Source organism: Ovis canadensis, chromosome 18 (genome assembly GCF_042477335.2).
Source record: "Ovis canadensis isolate MfBH-ARS-UI-01 breed Bighorn chromosome 18, ARS-UI_OviCan_v2, whole genome shotgun sequence".
In the NCBI taxonomy this organism is placed as follows: domain Eukaryota; kingdom Metazoa; phylum Chordata; class Mammalia; order Artiodactyla; family Bovidae; genus Ovis; species Ovis canadensis.
Window position 1 is genome coordinate 38,284,466 of NC_091262.1, and position 12,454 is coordinate 38,296,919.

The 12,454-nt window shown below is 47.9% G+C and overlaps 1 protein-coding gene across 1 annotated transcript in view; it reads left to right on the plus strand.

Annotated features, from left to right (window-relative positions):
• Nucleotides 1-4,406: 4,406 nt before the first annotated feature.
• The window catches only part of LOC138423761 (liprin-alpha-1-like), a 35,772-nt gene continuing 27,724 nt past the window's right edge, over nucleotides 4,407-12,454 (plus strand). Inside the window, 8 exon segments of the mRNA XM_069560051.1 lie at nucleotides 4,407-4,523; nucleotides 5,614-5,715; nucleotides 6,185-6,377; nucleotides 7,262-7,315; nucleotides 8,004-8,119; nucleotides 8,341-8,544; nucleotides 10,454-10,600; nucleotides 11,994-12,110. Of these exon segments, the coding sequence (XP_069416152.1) occupies nucleotides 4,407-4,523; nucleotides 5,614-5,715; nucleotides 6,185-6,377; nucleotides 7,262-7,315; nucleotides 8,004-8,119; nucleotides 8,341-8,544; nucleotides 10,454-10,600; nucleotides 11,994-12,110 (1,050 nt within the window).

Here is a 12,454-nt window from a genome sequence, read left to right on the forward strand (position 1 = left end):
TGTGGTCTTCCATCTTAACATGTGCCTCTGGGAACAGTGTGTGGCTCTAATCTTAATCAGGGTGACGCTTTTATCTTTTAATGAGGACATTTGCTCTGTTGATAACTTTGATGTTTCCGTCTGTAGATACCGTGTTGCTGTGTGTTTTCTGTTTGTCCCACCTGTTCCGTGTTCTTTTCTCTTGCCTTCTTTTAGAAGGATGAGGTGTTTCTCTAGTTCTGTGCTCCTCTGCCAGGTTGGTGGCTGCACATTAGCAGACACAGCCTGTGTTTTACATTGAAGTCTAACTTAGTACTTTTACTGCCTCCCTGACACGACTGTTTCCTGCTTGTCACTGTTATCCTTTAAAATTTTAGATATATTTTTGGCGTTATCATCACTGTAGCATTAATATTTACCCTGACAGTTGCTTCATTGTTGGTCTTTATTTGTTTTTTATATTTCAGTCAGAGACGACTTTTCTTTCTCCCAAAGCACTGCCTTAATATTTTTTTAGTTCATGTCTGTGGGTGATGAATTGTCTCATTTCCATTTGCCCTACAAGTCTTTATTTTGCTTTCACTTTTGGAGAATGTTTTTGTTGGGTATCGAATTCCAGGTTGGTGGTTATTTGTTTTTCAGCATTTTACAGATGCCAGTGCATTATCTTCTGACTTCCTTTTTCTTGAAAAGTCAGCTCTCAGTGTTGCTGTTCCATTAAAAGCCACACCTTTTTTCCTCTGAGAGCTTGATCATTTTCTTCTTGCCTTAGGTACCTGCAGAGCTGCTGAAACCAATGTGTGGTTTTCATCTTTGAGTCAATGCTCTGATTCTTGAACCAACTCTTGCCACTGTCCCTGTCAGTCAGTTCAGTTGCTCAGTGTCTGACCCACTGCGACCCCATGGACTGCAGCCCGCCAGGCTTCTCTGTCCATCACAGATTCCCAGAGCTTGCTCAAACTCATGTCCATCGAGTTGGTGATGCCATCCAAGCATTTCATCCTCTGTCTTCCCTTTCTCCTCCTGCCTTCAGTCTTCCCCAGCATCAGGTTCTTTTCCAAAGAGGCAGTTCTTCGCGTCAGGTGGCCAAAGTATTGGAGCTTCAGCATCAGTCTTTCCAATGAATATTCAGGACTGATTTGCTTTAGGGTTGCCTGGTTGGATCTCCTTGCAGTCCACGGGGCTCTCAAGAGTCTTTTCCAACACCACAGTTCAGAAGCATCGATTCTTTGGCGTTCAGCCTTCTTCATGCGCCAACTCTCTCATCCATACATGACTACTGGAAAAACCATAGCTTTGACTGAATGAACCTTTGTCAGCAAAGTAATGTCTCTGCTTTTTAAAGTGCTGTCTAGGTTTGTCATAGCTTTCCTTCCAAGGAGCACGCGTCTTTTCATTTCACCGTCTGCAGTAATTTTGGAGCCCAAGAAAATAAAGACTGTCACTGTTTCCGTTGTTTCCCCATTTATTTGCCATGAAGTGATGGGGCCGGATGCCATGATCTTCATTGTTTGAATGCTGAGTTTTATGCCAGCCTTTTCACTCTCCTCTTTCACTTTCATTAGGAGGCTCTTTCGTTTCAGCCCCTGGAGGCATTTCTTATTCCCCTGACTGTCTTTTCTCCACCATGAGGGGCCCCATTTATAGTTTTTAACAATGTAGTTTAACGACGGGTTCCTTCGATATATTCTATACTTTTTTTCCCTCATATATTTTTTTTAACCAATCCATTCCTCAGTTCACTGATCCTCTCTTCACCTACATCCAATTTGATGTTAAGCCTAGAGCCTGAGTTCTTAAATTCAGTCACTGTTATTTGAAAGTTCTAGAATCGGTTTTGAGTCTCAGAAAGGTTTCCTTTTGTCAAGTATCTTTTTGAACTGGTGAAGTTTGCATCTGATTCCTCTAGCATCCCTCTGATATGCTGATATACATCTGATACCTCTGGATCTGTTTCCGTTCTTTTTCTCTTGGTCTTGTTTGTTGTTACACCCTTATTTGCTTTTTTGGTTGCATGGTGGACATTATCTATGGAAACCCCTAGAGTTTCTGGTGATGCTGTCTTCTCCAGAGGTTCCTCTGATGCAGACCTCTAGTGAGGACAGAGCTGTCTGTTCACTCAGGGTCTGAGTGACTTGGGGCTGGGGTGTCTTTGTAAGCTGAGTCTCAGCAGCCTTCACCCATCTTCCCCCGCTGACCCCAGGGAGGAGCCCTCCAGCGTCTCCATCTGGAAGCCTGGGGTGCCTCCCATGGCCCCCTCCCTTCTCAGCCGGTCCTGAAGCCCACTGTCTGTCTCCCAAGCACCACAAAGTGATTGATACTCAGCACTCAGCTGGTTTGGGCAGAGTGCTGTGTATGTTTTCTGTGCCTCCTTTTTCTTGGGGAGCTTAGTCTCTACCATCTGGACTGACTTGTCAGGCCTGTGGTTGAATTTTTGTCTTCCCAGCCCAAGGAACTGTCCAGAGCTGTTAGCCAGTCTCCTCTGCTTGACTTTTTCCCTGCCTTTTCTCCCCAGAGTCAGCTTTGTTCTGATGCCCCGAGGGAAGGAGCGGCCCTCTCAGTCTCCAGCTCCCTCACTGGGCGCTTTTGTTTGAAATCTTGGATTGTGGCTGCCTAAGGACCTCTTTTGAAAAGTATTTAGCTTCTCTAGCTCTTGGTAGGCTGACCCACAAGCTGCTTGCATCTGTAACTGGAAGTGGGGAAGCTCCGGGTGTCTTCTCTCATCTGAAGCCACATGTAAAATTGACAGTAATTATATTGATCATCTTTGGTACTGGGGTAAACAAGAACCGGGGGCCCTTGCTTATTACCCACGGTTGTGTTTCTGATCAGAATCCCCAGCTTGCCTGGGCTGTTTCAGGGCCACTTGAACTTGGGAAGAAGGTGGGCAAGCGGCCCATGCGGCCTGGGGACAGAGGAGCCAGTCTGCCCTCTTCCCTTGCCCCTGCCGGCCCAGGGCAGCCTTGTGATGACAGGCGGCTGGTAGTGGAGAAGGCTGAGGAGGAAGGGGTTGCGTGAACTGTATTCTGTGATGCGGTCACGTGCAGGTTTTCTTTTTCAGTGTGAAAAAATGACTGATTTGACTCTTTCTCCAGTTTCACTTTAAGGTTGAAAATGAAGATTTTATTCTTAAAGTTGAGTACAGTGATTTTACAGTCTTTTTGTAAACAATAGTTGAGGTTTTCAAAAGACATCTCAGAGAACTCCAGCAGATAAAGCGAAAAAAAGAGAATGTGTTCAGGGTGAACTGCGGGCGGGACCCCAAACTGTACTGTGTCTCTCCCAGAGTCTGTAACTGCTGAGATGGGTGGATATAGGGCCCCAAGCACCCGGGGGACCGAGGTCCTCAAGTGACAGCAGAGGCCCCGGCTGAACCAGGAGCAGTATGGCCTGTGCCCTGGCGAGTGGAGAGCCGCGAGGCTGGGAGTGGGGCCAGGAGAGGGGGTGGGAGACTCGGCGTGCAGGGAGGGGCAGCACCTGGGGGGGTCTGGGAGGCGCTGGCTGTCACGGCTCAAGGCAGGGACACCCCTGAACCTCCACCGTACAGCCCCCACGGGGCAGAGTTGTCTGGCAGCCCAGGGTCAAAGTGAAGAGGGCGAGTTCGCAGCAGATTGACGGAAGCCCTGTACCCACTGTGAATTCATTTTAAGTGCCTGGAGCGAGGTTGTTCAAGCGCTTGCTGAGCTCGAGTGAGGGAGTCAGTCAGGGAGGACGGAGCTCAGGGTGAGTGAGGGGCAGCTAGTGCGGTGAGTCCTTATCACCCAGGTGGGTTCTGGGGACACCCTTGAGTTCAGTGGTGCCCTTTCAGTAGCCTCACTGGAGGCTTGTTTGGGGAGTAGAGGAGGCAGAAGCCCACTTAGAAGATGTGCTCATTCCTAGTGGTGGTGGTTTCTGAAGCAGTTTCTACTATTTGGTTCGACTGTGAACCAGTATCCTTGCAGGGTCAAGTCTGATGGTGGGCCTGAGCTGTGGGCACAGCCTTCCTTCTCCTGCACCCCACACTCATCTGTCGTCTTTTTGGCAGCCCCTCCCCCCTCTCTGCACCCTTGATGGTGGGCCTGAGCCCAGCCCCCCCTGTTACCACGGAGCCCCTTGTGACTGAGTGGGTTCCAGGTGCCAGGCTCCTGGGAGACGTGCTGGAGGCAGAGCCTTCGTGCCATTTCTTCTAGAGACAGCAGTGCTGATGGTCGTGGTGTGAGAGTGGTGGTCCTAGTGTGAGAGCAGTGTGTCTGAGAGTGGTGTGTGAGAGCGTCGTGTGAGAGTAGTGTGTGAGAGTGTTGTGTGAGAGTGGTGTGTGTGAGAGCGGTGGTCGTAGTGTGAATAGTGGTGGTCGTAGTGTGAGATCGGTGGTGATAGCTCGGGTGCTGAGGTATCTAACCGTGAAACAGCATTTGCCCCTGAGTGGGGGGCTGCCCCCATCCGCGAGGATGGGTCGCAGGAGGGCCCACCTATGGGCACTTTTCCAGTGCTGCATCCCCAAGGCAAAGGCCAAGACAAGGAAGAACTTGGCCTCGGCCCAAGTCCTGGAAGCAGAGCGGCCTGAGGTGAGAGCAGCCGGGGGCTGAGCCCGTCGGATTGGCCTTCACCCGGCAAAGCGTTGGAGTTGTGTTTCATTTTGTTAGCATGGTTGTGGGCCCTGCCGGCCAGGGCGTTTTGGCCTTCTGGGCAAGATGGACCCCAGCAGGTTGACCTTGTAAGTGGTTGTGCAGGGGCTGCTTGGAGGACGGGTGGGGGCCCCACAAGAAGGGAAACACTGTCTGGAGGAGTCACTGGGGTACGCAGATTGAGCTCTAGAGTCAGTCCTTGAAGCAGAAAGGCTAAGCCCCTTAGCCTCTCCCATCTTACAAAGCACAGAACAGTGTGTCCAGTATCTTAATGACGGGTACCTACTGCTTATGTGTATAACATACACCCTCATAGCTTCACATGTCTACTACATGCCTCTTAACAAGTGTTGGGCAGTGTTCTAGGTGCTGAATACTCAGTATGTAGTAGGGGATATGTAGCCTGGGATATTTTTATTTGTGTAAAGAAAACTAGAAGAATGAAAGACTTCATGTGGTTCACTTTGAGCAAGTTCACCACGTGGACAGCACCGCGTGCATGAAAATTGTGACAAAATACATAAAACATGAATTTAACATTTTCTCCAGTTACTGAATGACTGGGTGACTTCAATGGAGTCAGGCTAACAGATGGCCTTTGTGTGCCATCAGCCTTTTTCCTAGAGGAACACTCCAAAGCCTGATAGCCTTGTAGATGTTACCTTTCTTCCTCACTCTTCCTAGCAGTTCTAGGTTATTTGTCTGTGTGTCGTTTAAGAATCTCTTTATCCACTTTGTTGTTAGGTTCACGTTTAGGGAAGTTTCTCAGACTTCCCTGGGTCTTGAGAAGGCAGGCTTGGATTCCGGGATCTCCCCTGCCGCGTGCCTGCCAGGTTGAGGTGGAGGCTGAAGGCCGGTCTGAGTTGTGGTGGTCTGTGTGGTCTTGGGGTCAGTGGACCCCCTCTTCTCTGGAGGGGCAGGGAGACCCTTTGTGTGGAGCCTGGAGAGACTTGACAGGGTCAGTCTTCAGAGTCTCGCTCTTTTAATTTGTGTTTGCATTTAGTTACTTACTCATTTCACTGTTTTCTAGGAGTTGGCAACATCTACGGAAGAACTCAATATATGCCGGGAACAGCTTCTTGCAAGAGAAGAAGAAATAGCTCTGCTGAACGCAGAGCGGAATAACATCATGGTCAGTAGGGGAATTCTCACGTGTTGACATTTGCCCCGCGGGGGTCACCGCTGGGCTCCGTGTTGCAGTCTTTAAACTCTGTCTGGTTTTCAAGTCACTTTTCACATCTTCCCAAGGAGCAGACCAGGGTGGATCAGTTTGGAGTTCTCATACTTTGCTTCAAATTTATGATGAGAGCTACTATAATTTTAGTACATTTGACGGGGGAGTTCTCTTAACCTACAATTTGTCCATGCTAAGTTTGTATGGGGTCTTAGTTCCCTGACCAGGGATTAAAACCCATGACCCCTGCAGAAGTGTGGAGTCTTAACTTCTGGGCCACTGGGGAAGTCCACTCTAACTTTAGACTGAACTGGCGGGATTCCGACTTGCCTTAGCATGTTTCCGGCTGTAGCATGAGGCTGAGAGGGGTTATCGGCCGTGAATTCAAGCATGAGGTTGACAGTGCTCCTTTGGCCCTGCCCTGCAGCTGCTGGTGGAGCACCTGGAGTGCCGGGTTTCACAGTATATACCATCCCTCCAGCCGACGGTGGGCAAGTGGCAGGCGCAGTCCCCAGACGGCATGACCAGCGAGCTGGAGGTGCTCAAATTGCTGAAGTCACTCTTTGAGCACCACAAGGCCCTGGACAAGAAGGTACCAGCCACCCGGCCATCCTGGATTTGTACACTTGCAGCCTTGTTAGGTGGATGATGCATGTATTTATGTAACTAGTTGACTTTTGAGCTTCTTGAATTCTTGTAAATACTTTTTTTCTGTAAGAAGTCAGAGTTTTATATGGTTAAAAAGTGTTGCCTGCATACATGCTCAGTCATGTCCGAGTCTTTGTGACCCTGTGGACTGTAGCCCACCATGCTCCTCTTTTCCTGGGACTTCCCAGGCAAGAATACTGGAGTGGGTGGCCATCTTCTACTCCAGGGGATCTTCCCGACCCAAGGATCGAACCTGCCCTCTTGCATTGGCAGGTGGATTCTTTACCACTGGTCCACCTGGGAAGCTGCCAGTTAAAAAGTATTAGTTGGTATAAATGTCTCAAGATTTATTATATTCTGTATATCAATTTGCAATTAAAAACTAAGTCATAGAATTATTTTAGGATAGGATAACATTTTTTTCCCCTCTCAAACTTAGAATTTAAAGCTGTTAATAAGCAGATTTTTTGATGTTAAGATCAATGAGATACATTAAATGTATTCTGTTATAGTAGCCGCGTATTAGAGTGACTATACAATGGCACCCCACTCCAGTACTCCTGCCTGGAAAATCCCATGGGTGGAGGAGCCTGGTAGGCTGCCATCTGTGGGGTTGCGAAGAGTCGGACACTGCTGAGGGACTTCACTTTCACTTTTCCCTTTCATGCACTGGAGAAGGAAATGGCAACCCACTCCAGTGTTCTTGCCTGGAGAATCCCAGGGACAGGGAAGCCTGGTGGGCTGCCATCTATGGGGTCGCACAGAGTCGGACACAACTGGAGCGACTTAGCAGCAGCAGCAGCAGCTTACACTAAGAAGTGCACTCACATATATACACACATCAACACACGAGGAGCACTTGAAAGGTGTAGTTTGTTAGAAGAATTAGGTGCCACACATAACAAGGTAAGTTGGATCATTCATTGTGTAATTTCAGTTAGTTCAGTTCAGTTCAGTTCAGTCACTCAGTCGTGTCCGACTCTTCGCAACCCCATGAATCGCAGCACCCCAGGCCTCCCTGTGCATCACCATCTCCCGGAGTTCACTCAAAGTCATGTCCATCGAGTCGGTGATGCCATCCAGCCATCTCATCCTCGGTCGTCCCCTTCTCCTCCTGCCCCCAATCCCTCCCAGCATCAGTCTTTTCCAGTGAGTCAACTCTTCTCATGAGGTGGCCAGAGTACTGGAGTTTCAGCTTTAGCATCATTCCTTCCAAAGAAATCCCAGGGCTGATCTCCTTCAGAATAGACTGGTTGGATCTCCTTGCAGTCCAAGGGTTTGTCATTTGTATCCTTTCATTTTAACAAAGGATGAAGGCTGTGGTGGTCGACATCAGATGTTCTTTATCTTTCTGATTGAGGACCAGCCCACCTGGGTTATTTTAATGACTAGTAAACTAGACATGTGGCTCAGAGCTGCAGAATCTCTTAAGCACCCCTTTGTCCAGTAGGAGACAAATTCTGACTCCAATCACCTGGTTCTATTCGGGATGGATAGCATCACCATGTATTTTCTTTTTATGCTGTATTTTCAGTTTTGAGTTGAGTTTTTCCAAATGGAGTTTTGCTGTCTTTACTTATTTCTTTATTTTGATTCAGTTCTTTGGTTTTCGCTGATGATTCTTAAAGAGAAGAATAACCTGAAAAAGATACTAATGGACGGGGTGCTTGATGTAAATCACAAGCAAGAAAACATGCCAAGTGCCAATGGAAAGGCATGTCCTTGGTCTCACTCTCTGTCTGGTTCTCGTCTTACTATCCAGTCTGTGCAGGGCTGTTGAGACCTTTCACCAATGCATCACGTAGGTCTGAGTGGCCGTGAGGGTCGTGTGAGCTCCAGAGTGCAGAAGGCAGTTTTGACTTCACCGATTTCCCAGAAGTGCTGCGTTCCCTCCCTCCCAAAACAAGGCTGTCTAAGGTTCCCTTTCCCCCTTAGAGAACCCGCGACGAAGACCTGGCTCAGGTGATCGAGCTCCAGGATATCATCGAGAAGAAGTCACGGGAGCAGAGAGAGATGAGGGACCGCCTGGCAGCCCTCTCTGCCCACGTAACAGAGCTGGAGAAGGACCTGGACACAGCCAGGAAGGACCTCCTCACGTCCAAGGAAGCAAACGTGAAATTACAGCAGGACGTCTGTGAAGTGAGTGACAGTGGACGTGTCTGTTGTCCTGAGGCGGAATGTGGGTCCCTTGTTCTCCCCGTGATCTCAGCCTTGGCATGGCTGCGTGAGCAAGAGCAGAGCACTGGCGAGACCGCCACTGGCTGCCTTCCCGCCTCTGCGTCGAGGTCTCTGGGGTAGAAGAGGCCTGGTCCAGGCGGTCCGTTGGCAGTGGACCAACATGAGGGCAGTCCTAGCGCTGTGCTGCACCCTGGGTGTGGACTCCTCATTTCCACAAGTTCTAGGGGGCCTAGTGTGTTCCTTTTTTAAAAATTAATTCATCCACTCATTTATTTATTAGAGTTGATTTACACTGCTGTGTCAATTTCTGCTGTACAGCAATGTGAACCAATATACACACACACACACACACACACACACACACACACACAAATATCCCTGTTTTTTAGGTTTCCTACCCGTTAACTTCACCACAGAGCACTGAGTAGAGTTCCCTGTGCTGTTCAGTAGGTCCTTACTCGTTGTTGACTTGATGCATAGTATCAGTAGTGTATATCTGTCAACCCAGGTATCCCAGTTCATCCCCCTACCTGCCTGCTGAATATATTCCCGATGATGCTGAAATTTCCTTCTGATTCACTCAGATGAGTCTGAACATCTGTGGAGCCCTCTCTCCCGAAGAGATGGGAACATGCTGTGTGGGCTCTGCTGAGGCAGCTTGCCTGGACATCTTCTCTAGTTTTCTGAGGTTCCGCTCCTTGAAAGGATGTGTGACAGTGATACCAGTGGTCAGACAAGTCGAGTGGCGTTTGCTCACCCTCAGATCCTCAGGCCCGTACTGTGTAACCATGCAGAATCAGGATGTTTCTGGCAGACATGTCTGCGGGTGTCGTGATTTATGAGAAGCTCCCTAACGGTCACTGTGAAAAACAGAAGAGAGCTGGGGGCTCAGGCCTCCTCCTCTAAGCCTCGCCTCTCCTCTCTGCGCAGACAGACAGCGCCCACCCTGCCCCACCCCTCCCCCGTGAGACCGTCTCAGAGTGCACCCCTCTAACATGTGGAACAGCAGGTGTACTTGATTAGTAGCTCGGTGTGAGAACTGAAAACAGAAATACTTGCACATGTTTGTATAACGTGTTCACACTACTCTTTGGCAACAGGAGGAGATTAGGTGGCAGAGATTAATACACAGAGAATTCTGGAAAAAGCATTTTTTAAGACCTTTCACTTTTAATGTTAGGACAACATCGGTTACTTAGTGAGCACAGAGGGACCTGGCATGGATTTTGAGCCGGCGGACAGGAGTGGCATCCGCAGCAAGCTCTGCTCCTGGTTTGAGCGTTTCCTACATGGGGTGTAACTGCTTGAGAAGAACTAGGCTTGAGAAGGCTGCTCCCAGTTGTGTAACACTTTGACTTCTGTTTCTACTCATTAATATTCTTATTTAATTTTGAGGAAATTGCATGAGATTTTTCCAACTTTTACCTGAGGAAATGAGCCTCAGAGCTGCCTGTAGGATCTGTTGAAGGTCCCTCCCTGTTCTGGGTCAAGCCCGCCTGTATAGTGTGGAGACAGAGATCCTCATTTCATGCCAGATACCTTCCCTCCTGGAATTCTTGCAATGACAGAGTAGTTTAGTGTACTTTTTGTTTGCTGGTTGGGTTTATGATGTAGAAAAGAAGCTTGGTAAATCGAGTGGCCAGACAGACGTTAAGACAGATGGGTGCCATCACGGCAAATGCGACATTTGAGGTAGGCGCGTTTTTGCTCACATCTCAGAAAACTGCCATGTCTAGGACTTTAATTTTGAGGACGCTAATTTTATGTTTGATTTGAAACTTAGGATTTAGTCCCGCTTTTTTACTCTTAAGTGTATCTGAGTATTCTATGATAATGACTTACCTTTTCTCCTCTGCAATGCCTGGTGTAGGCTATGGCCCAGAAGGAGGACATGGAGAAGAGAATCACTACACTTGAGAAACGCTACCTCGCTGCACAGCGCAAAGCCATCTCTGTGCACAACCTCCATGATAAACTTGAAAATGAAATCGCAAATAAGGATTCTATGCATCGACAGGTAATGGCTTTTCCTGAACTGAGTCTGACTTCTGTAGTAGTGAATACTGAGGAAGGAAGGTAAAGACCTTTTCATGTGACTCCCATGTTGGAAATCAAGTCCCAGTGTAAAGTTCTTATGACCCTAAAACACTGCGTTCAAAAGTGTGGATGTACATCATGATAAATCAGCTGTACTGAAAGGAAATACATTTTTTAAAAATTGAGGGTGACTGCAACTTCGAGGTTTGAATTATTTGGGATTTGGGTTAACCATTTTGTGGAATTCCACTCCTGACTCTTGTTTTACTTGACTTGAATCTGTTGGCTTGTTAGCATTTTTACTGAAAGAGCAGAGAGCAGCAGGGAACTTCACAGCAGCTGGCTGCCTGTTGGGAACTGGGGTCACTGTGACAACAGGCAGGGTTAGAGCTCCAGTCTGATTAGAGTTTGTACTTCTGTGGTTTGGTGAGCTTTACTTGCTCCAGTTCCTGTGTGGTCTCACAGAATCAGGACTTAATCAGGAAAACCAAATCTGGCTTCTCCAAAACAAAGTGAGTCAGTCTGGTGTGTGACAAAGTGTATCATTGGCCCCACTACAAAAATAAAATACTAGAAAGCCATTGAAATGTATGATGTGGAATGCTAATTAAGAGCATTCCGATATACAAAATAATGGCTGTAAAAGGCAGATCAGAAAATACTACGTACCATATGCTGTTGTTTTCTGAGGGTTTTAAAGCACATCTTATTGTCTATGTATGTACATAGAGTAATACACACACAGAAAAAATAAGAAAGCTGCTTAGAAATAAATGCTAACCTCTCAGGAACCTGAGTGTATAGATCATTTCATTTTTTTTCTTTTTCACAAAAGAATCTGTCTAAATGTTCTACACTGAAAGTTTTCCGAGTAAGAAGATCTGTTAAAAGAATAATCATGCATTTACAAATATTAGTTGACTGGCATTTCCCCAGGCACACTCTGATCAGGTCTGTATTTCAGAGGAGATGAAAGCCATATTTTGGCTTACAAGCTGATGGCCGTCTGCGGTCAGTAGGGTTCCCTTCAAATGATGATTCTGGTGATGTTTTAAGAAGGGTCAGTACTGACCCTTAACTTGTCAATAGGAATGAATAAGCTTCTACAGAAACCTGATCTTCTTTAATATATAAGAACTTTTTTTTTTTTAAAGACTTCTTTGGAGACGTTTAGGAAGACCAAATACTCTGGCAAGAGGTGTTCTGCCCACTGAGACCAAGCCCAGGAACACTGAGAGAAAAATTACCGTGACGCGGCTTCCGAAACAGAACTAATCCTGTAGACACACGCGTTTAGGTTTTGTCTCAGCTTACTAACAATGGCGGAGGCTACACCGCTTGGCCCGTTTTGATGTTCTGCTCTCCCTTTGTAGAAGGAGGATAAAGACCGACAGCTGCAGGAGTGCCTGGAGCTGGCAGAGCAGAAGCTGCAGCAGATGCTGACAGAAGTGGTGGCTGAGCTGACTCAGCGAGTGGCTGTGCTCTCCGAGGTGCTGCTCTTGGTTCCCAGGGAGAGGGCGCGGGGAGGGCCTGTTCCCTTGCTGTCCCACTGTGCCCCTCCCCGTGCTGCTCAGTCCACAAAGGAGCGCAGACACCGGGGTCGTGCTGCCCGTCTGCGATGGGAGCGCTCCCTGAGTGTCAGACAGTCCCCGCTCCCGTGTCATCCCTGCGTTAACTTCCCTGCAGTTTTGTCCTGTGCTCTGTGTGTCCCCAGGATGCTTCAGCTCCAAGTCACTGCTGCTCAGAGTTCAGTCAGCAACTCAAAGCCTAGCAGGATAAAGAACGAAAAAGATCCCATTCTCGTTAAGAGATGGCCAAAATAGCTCTGTCATGA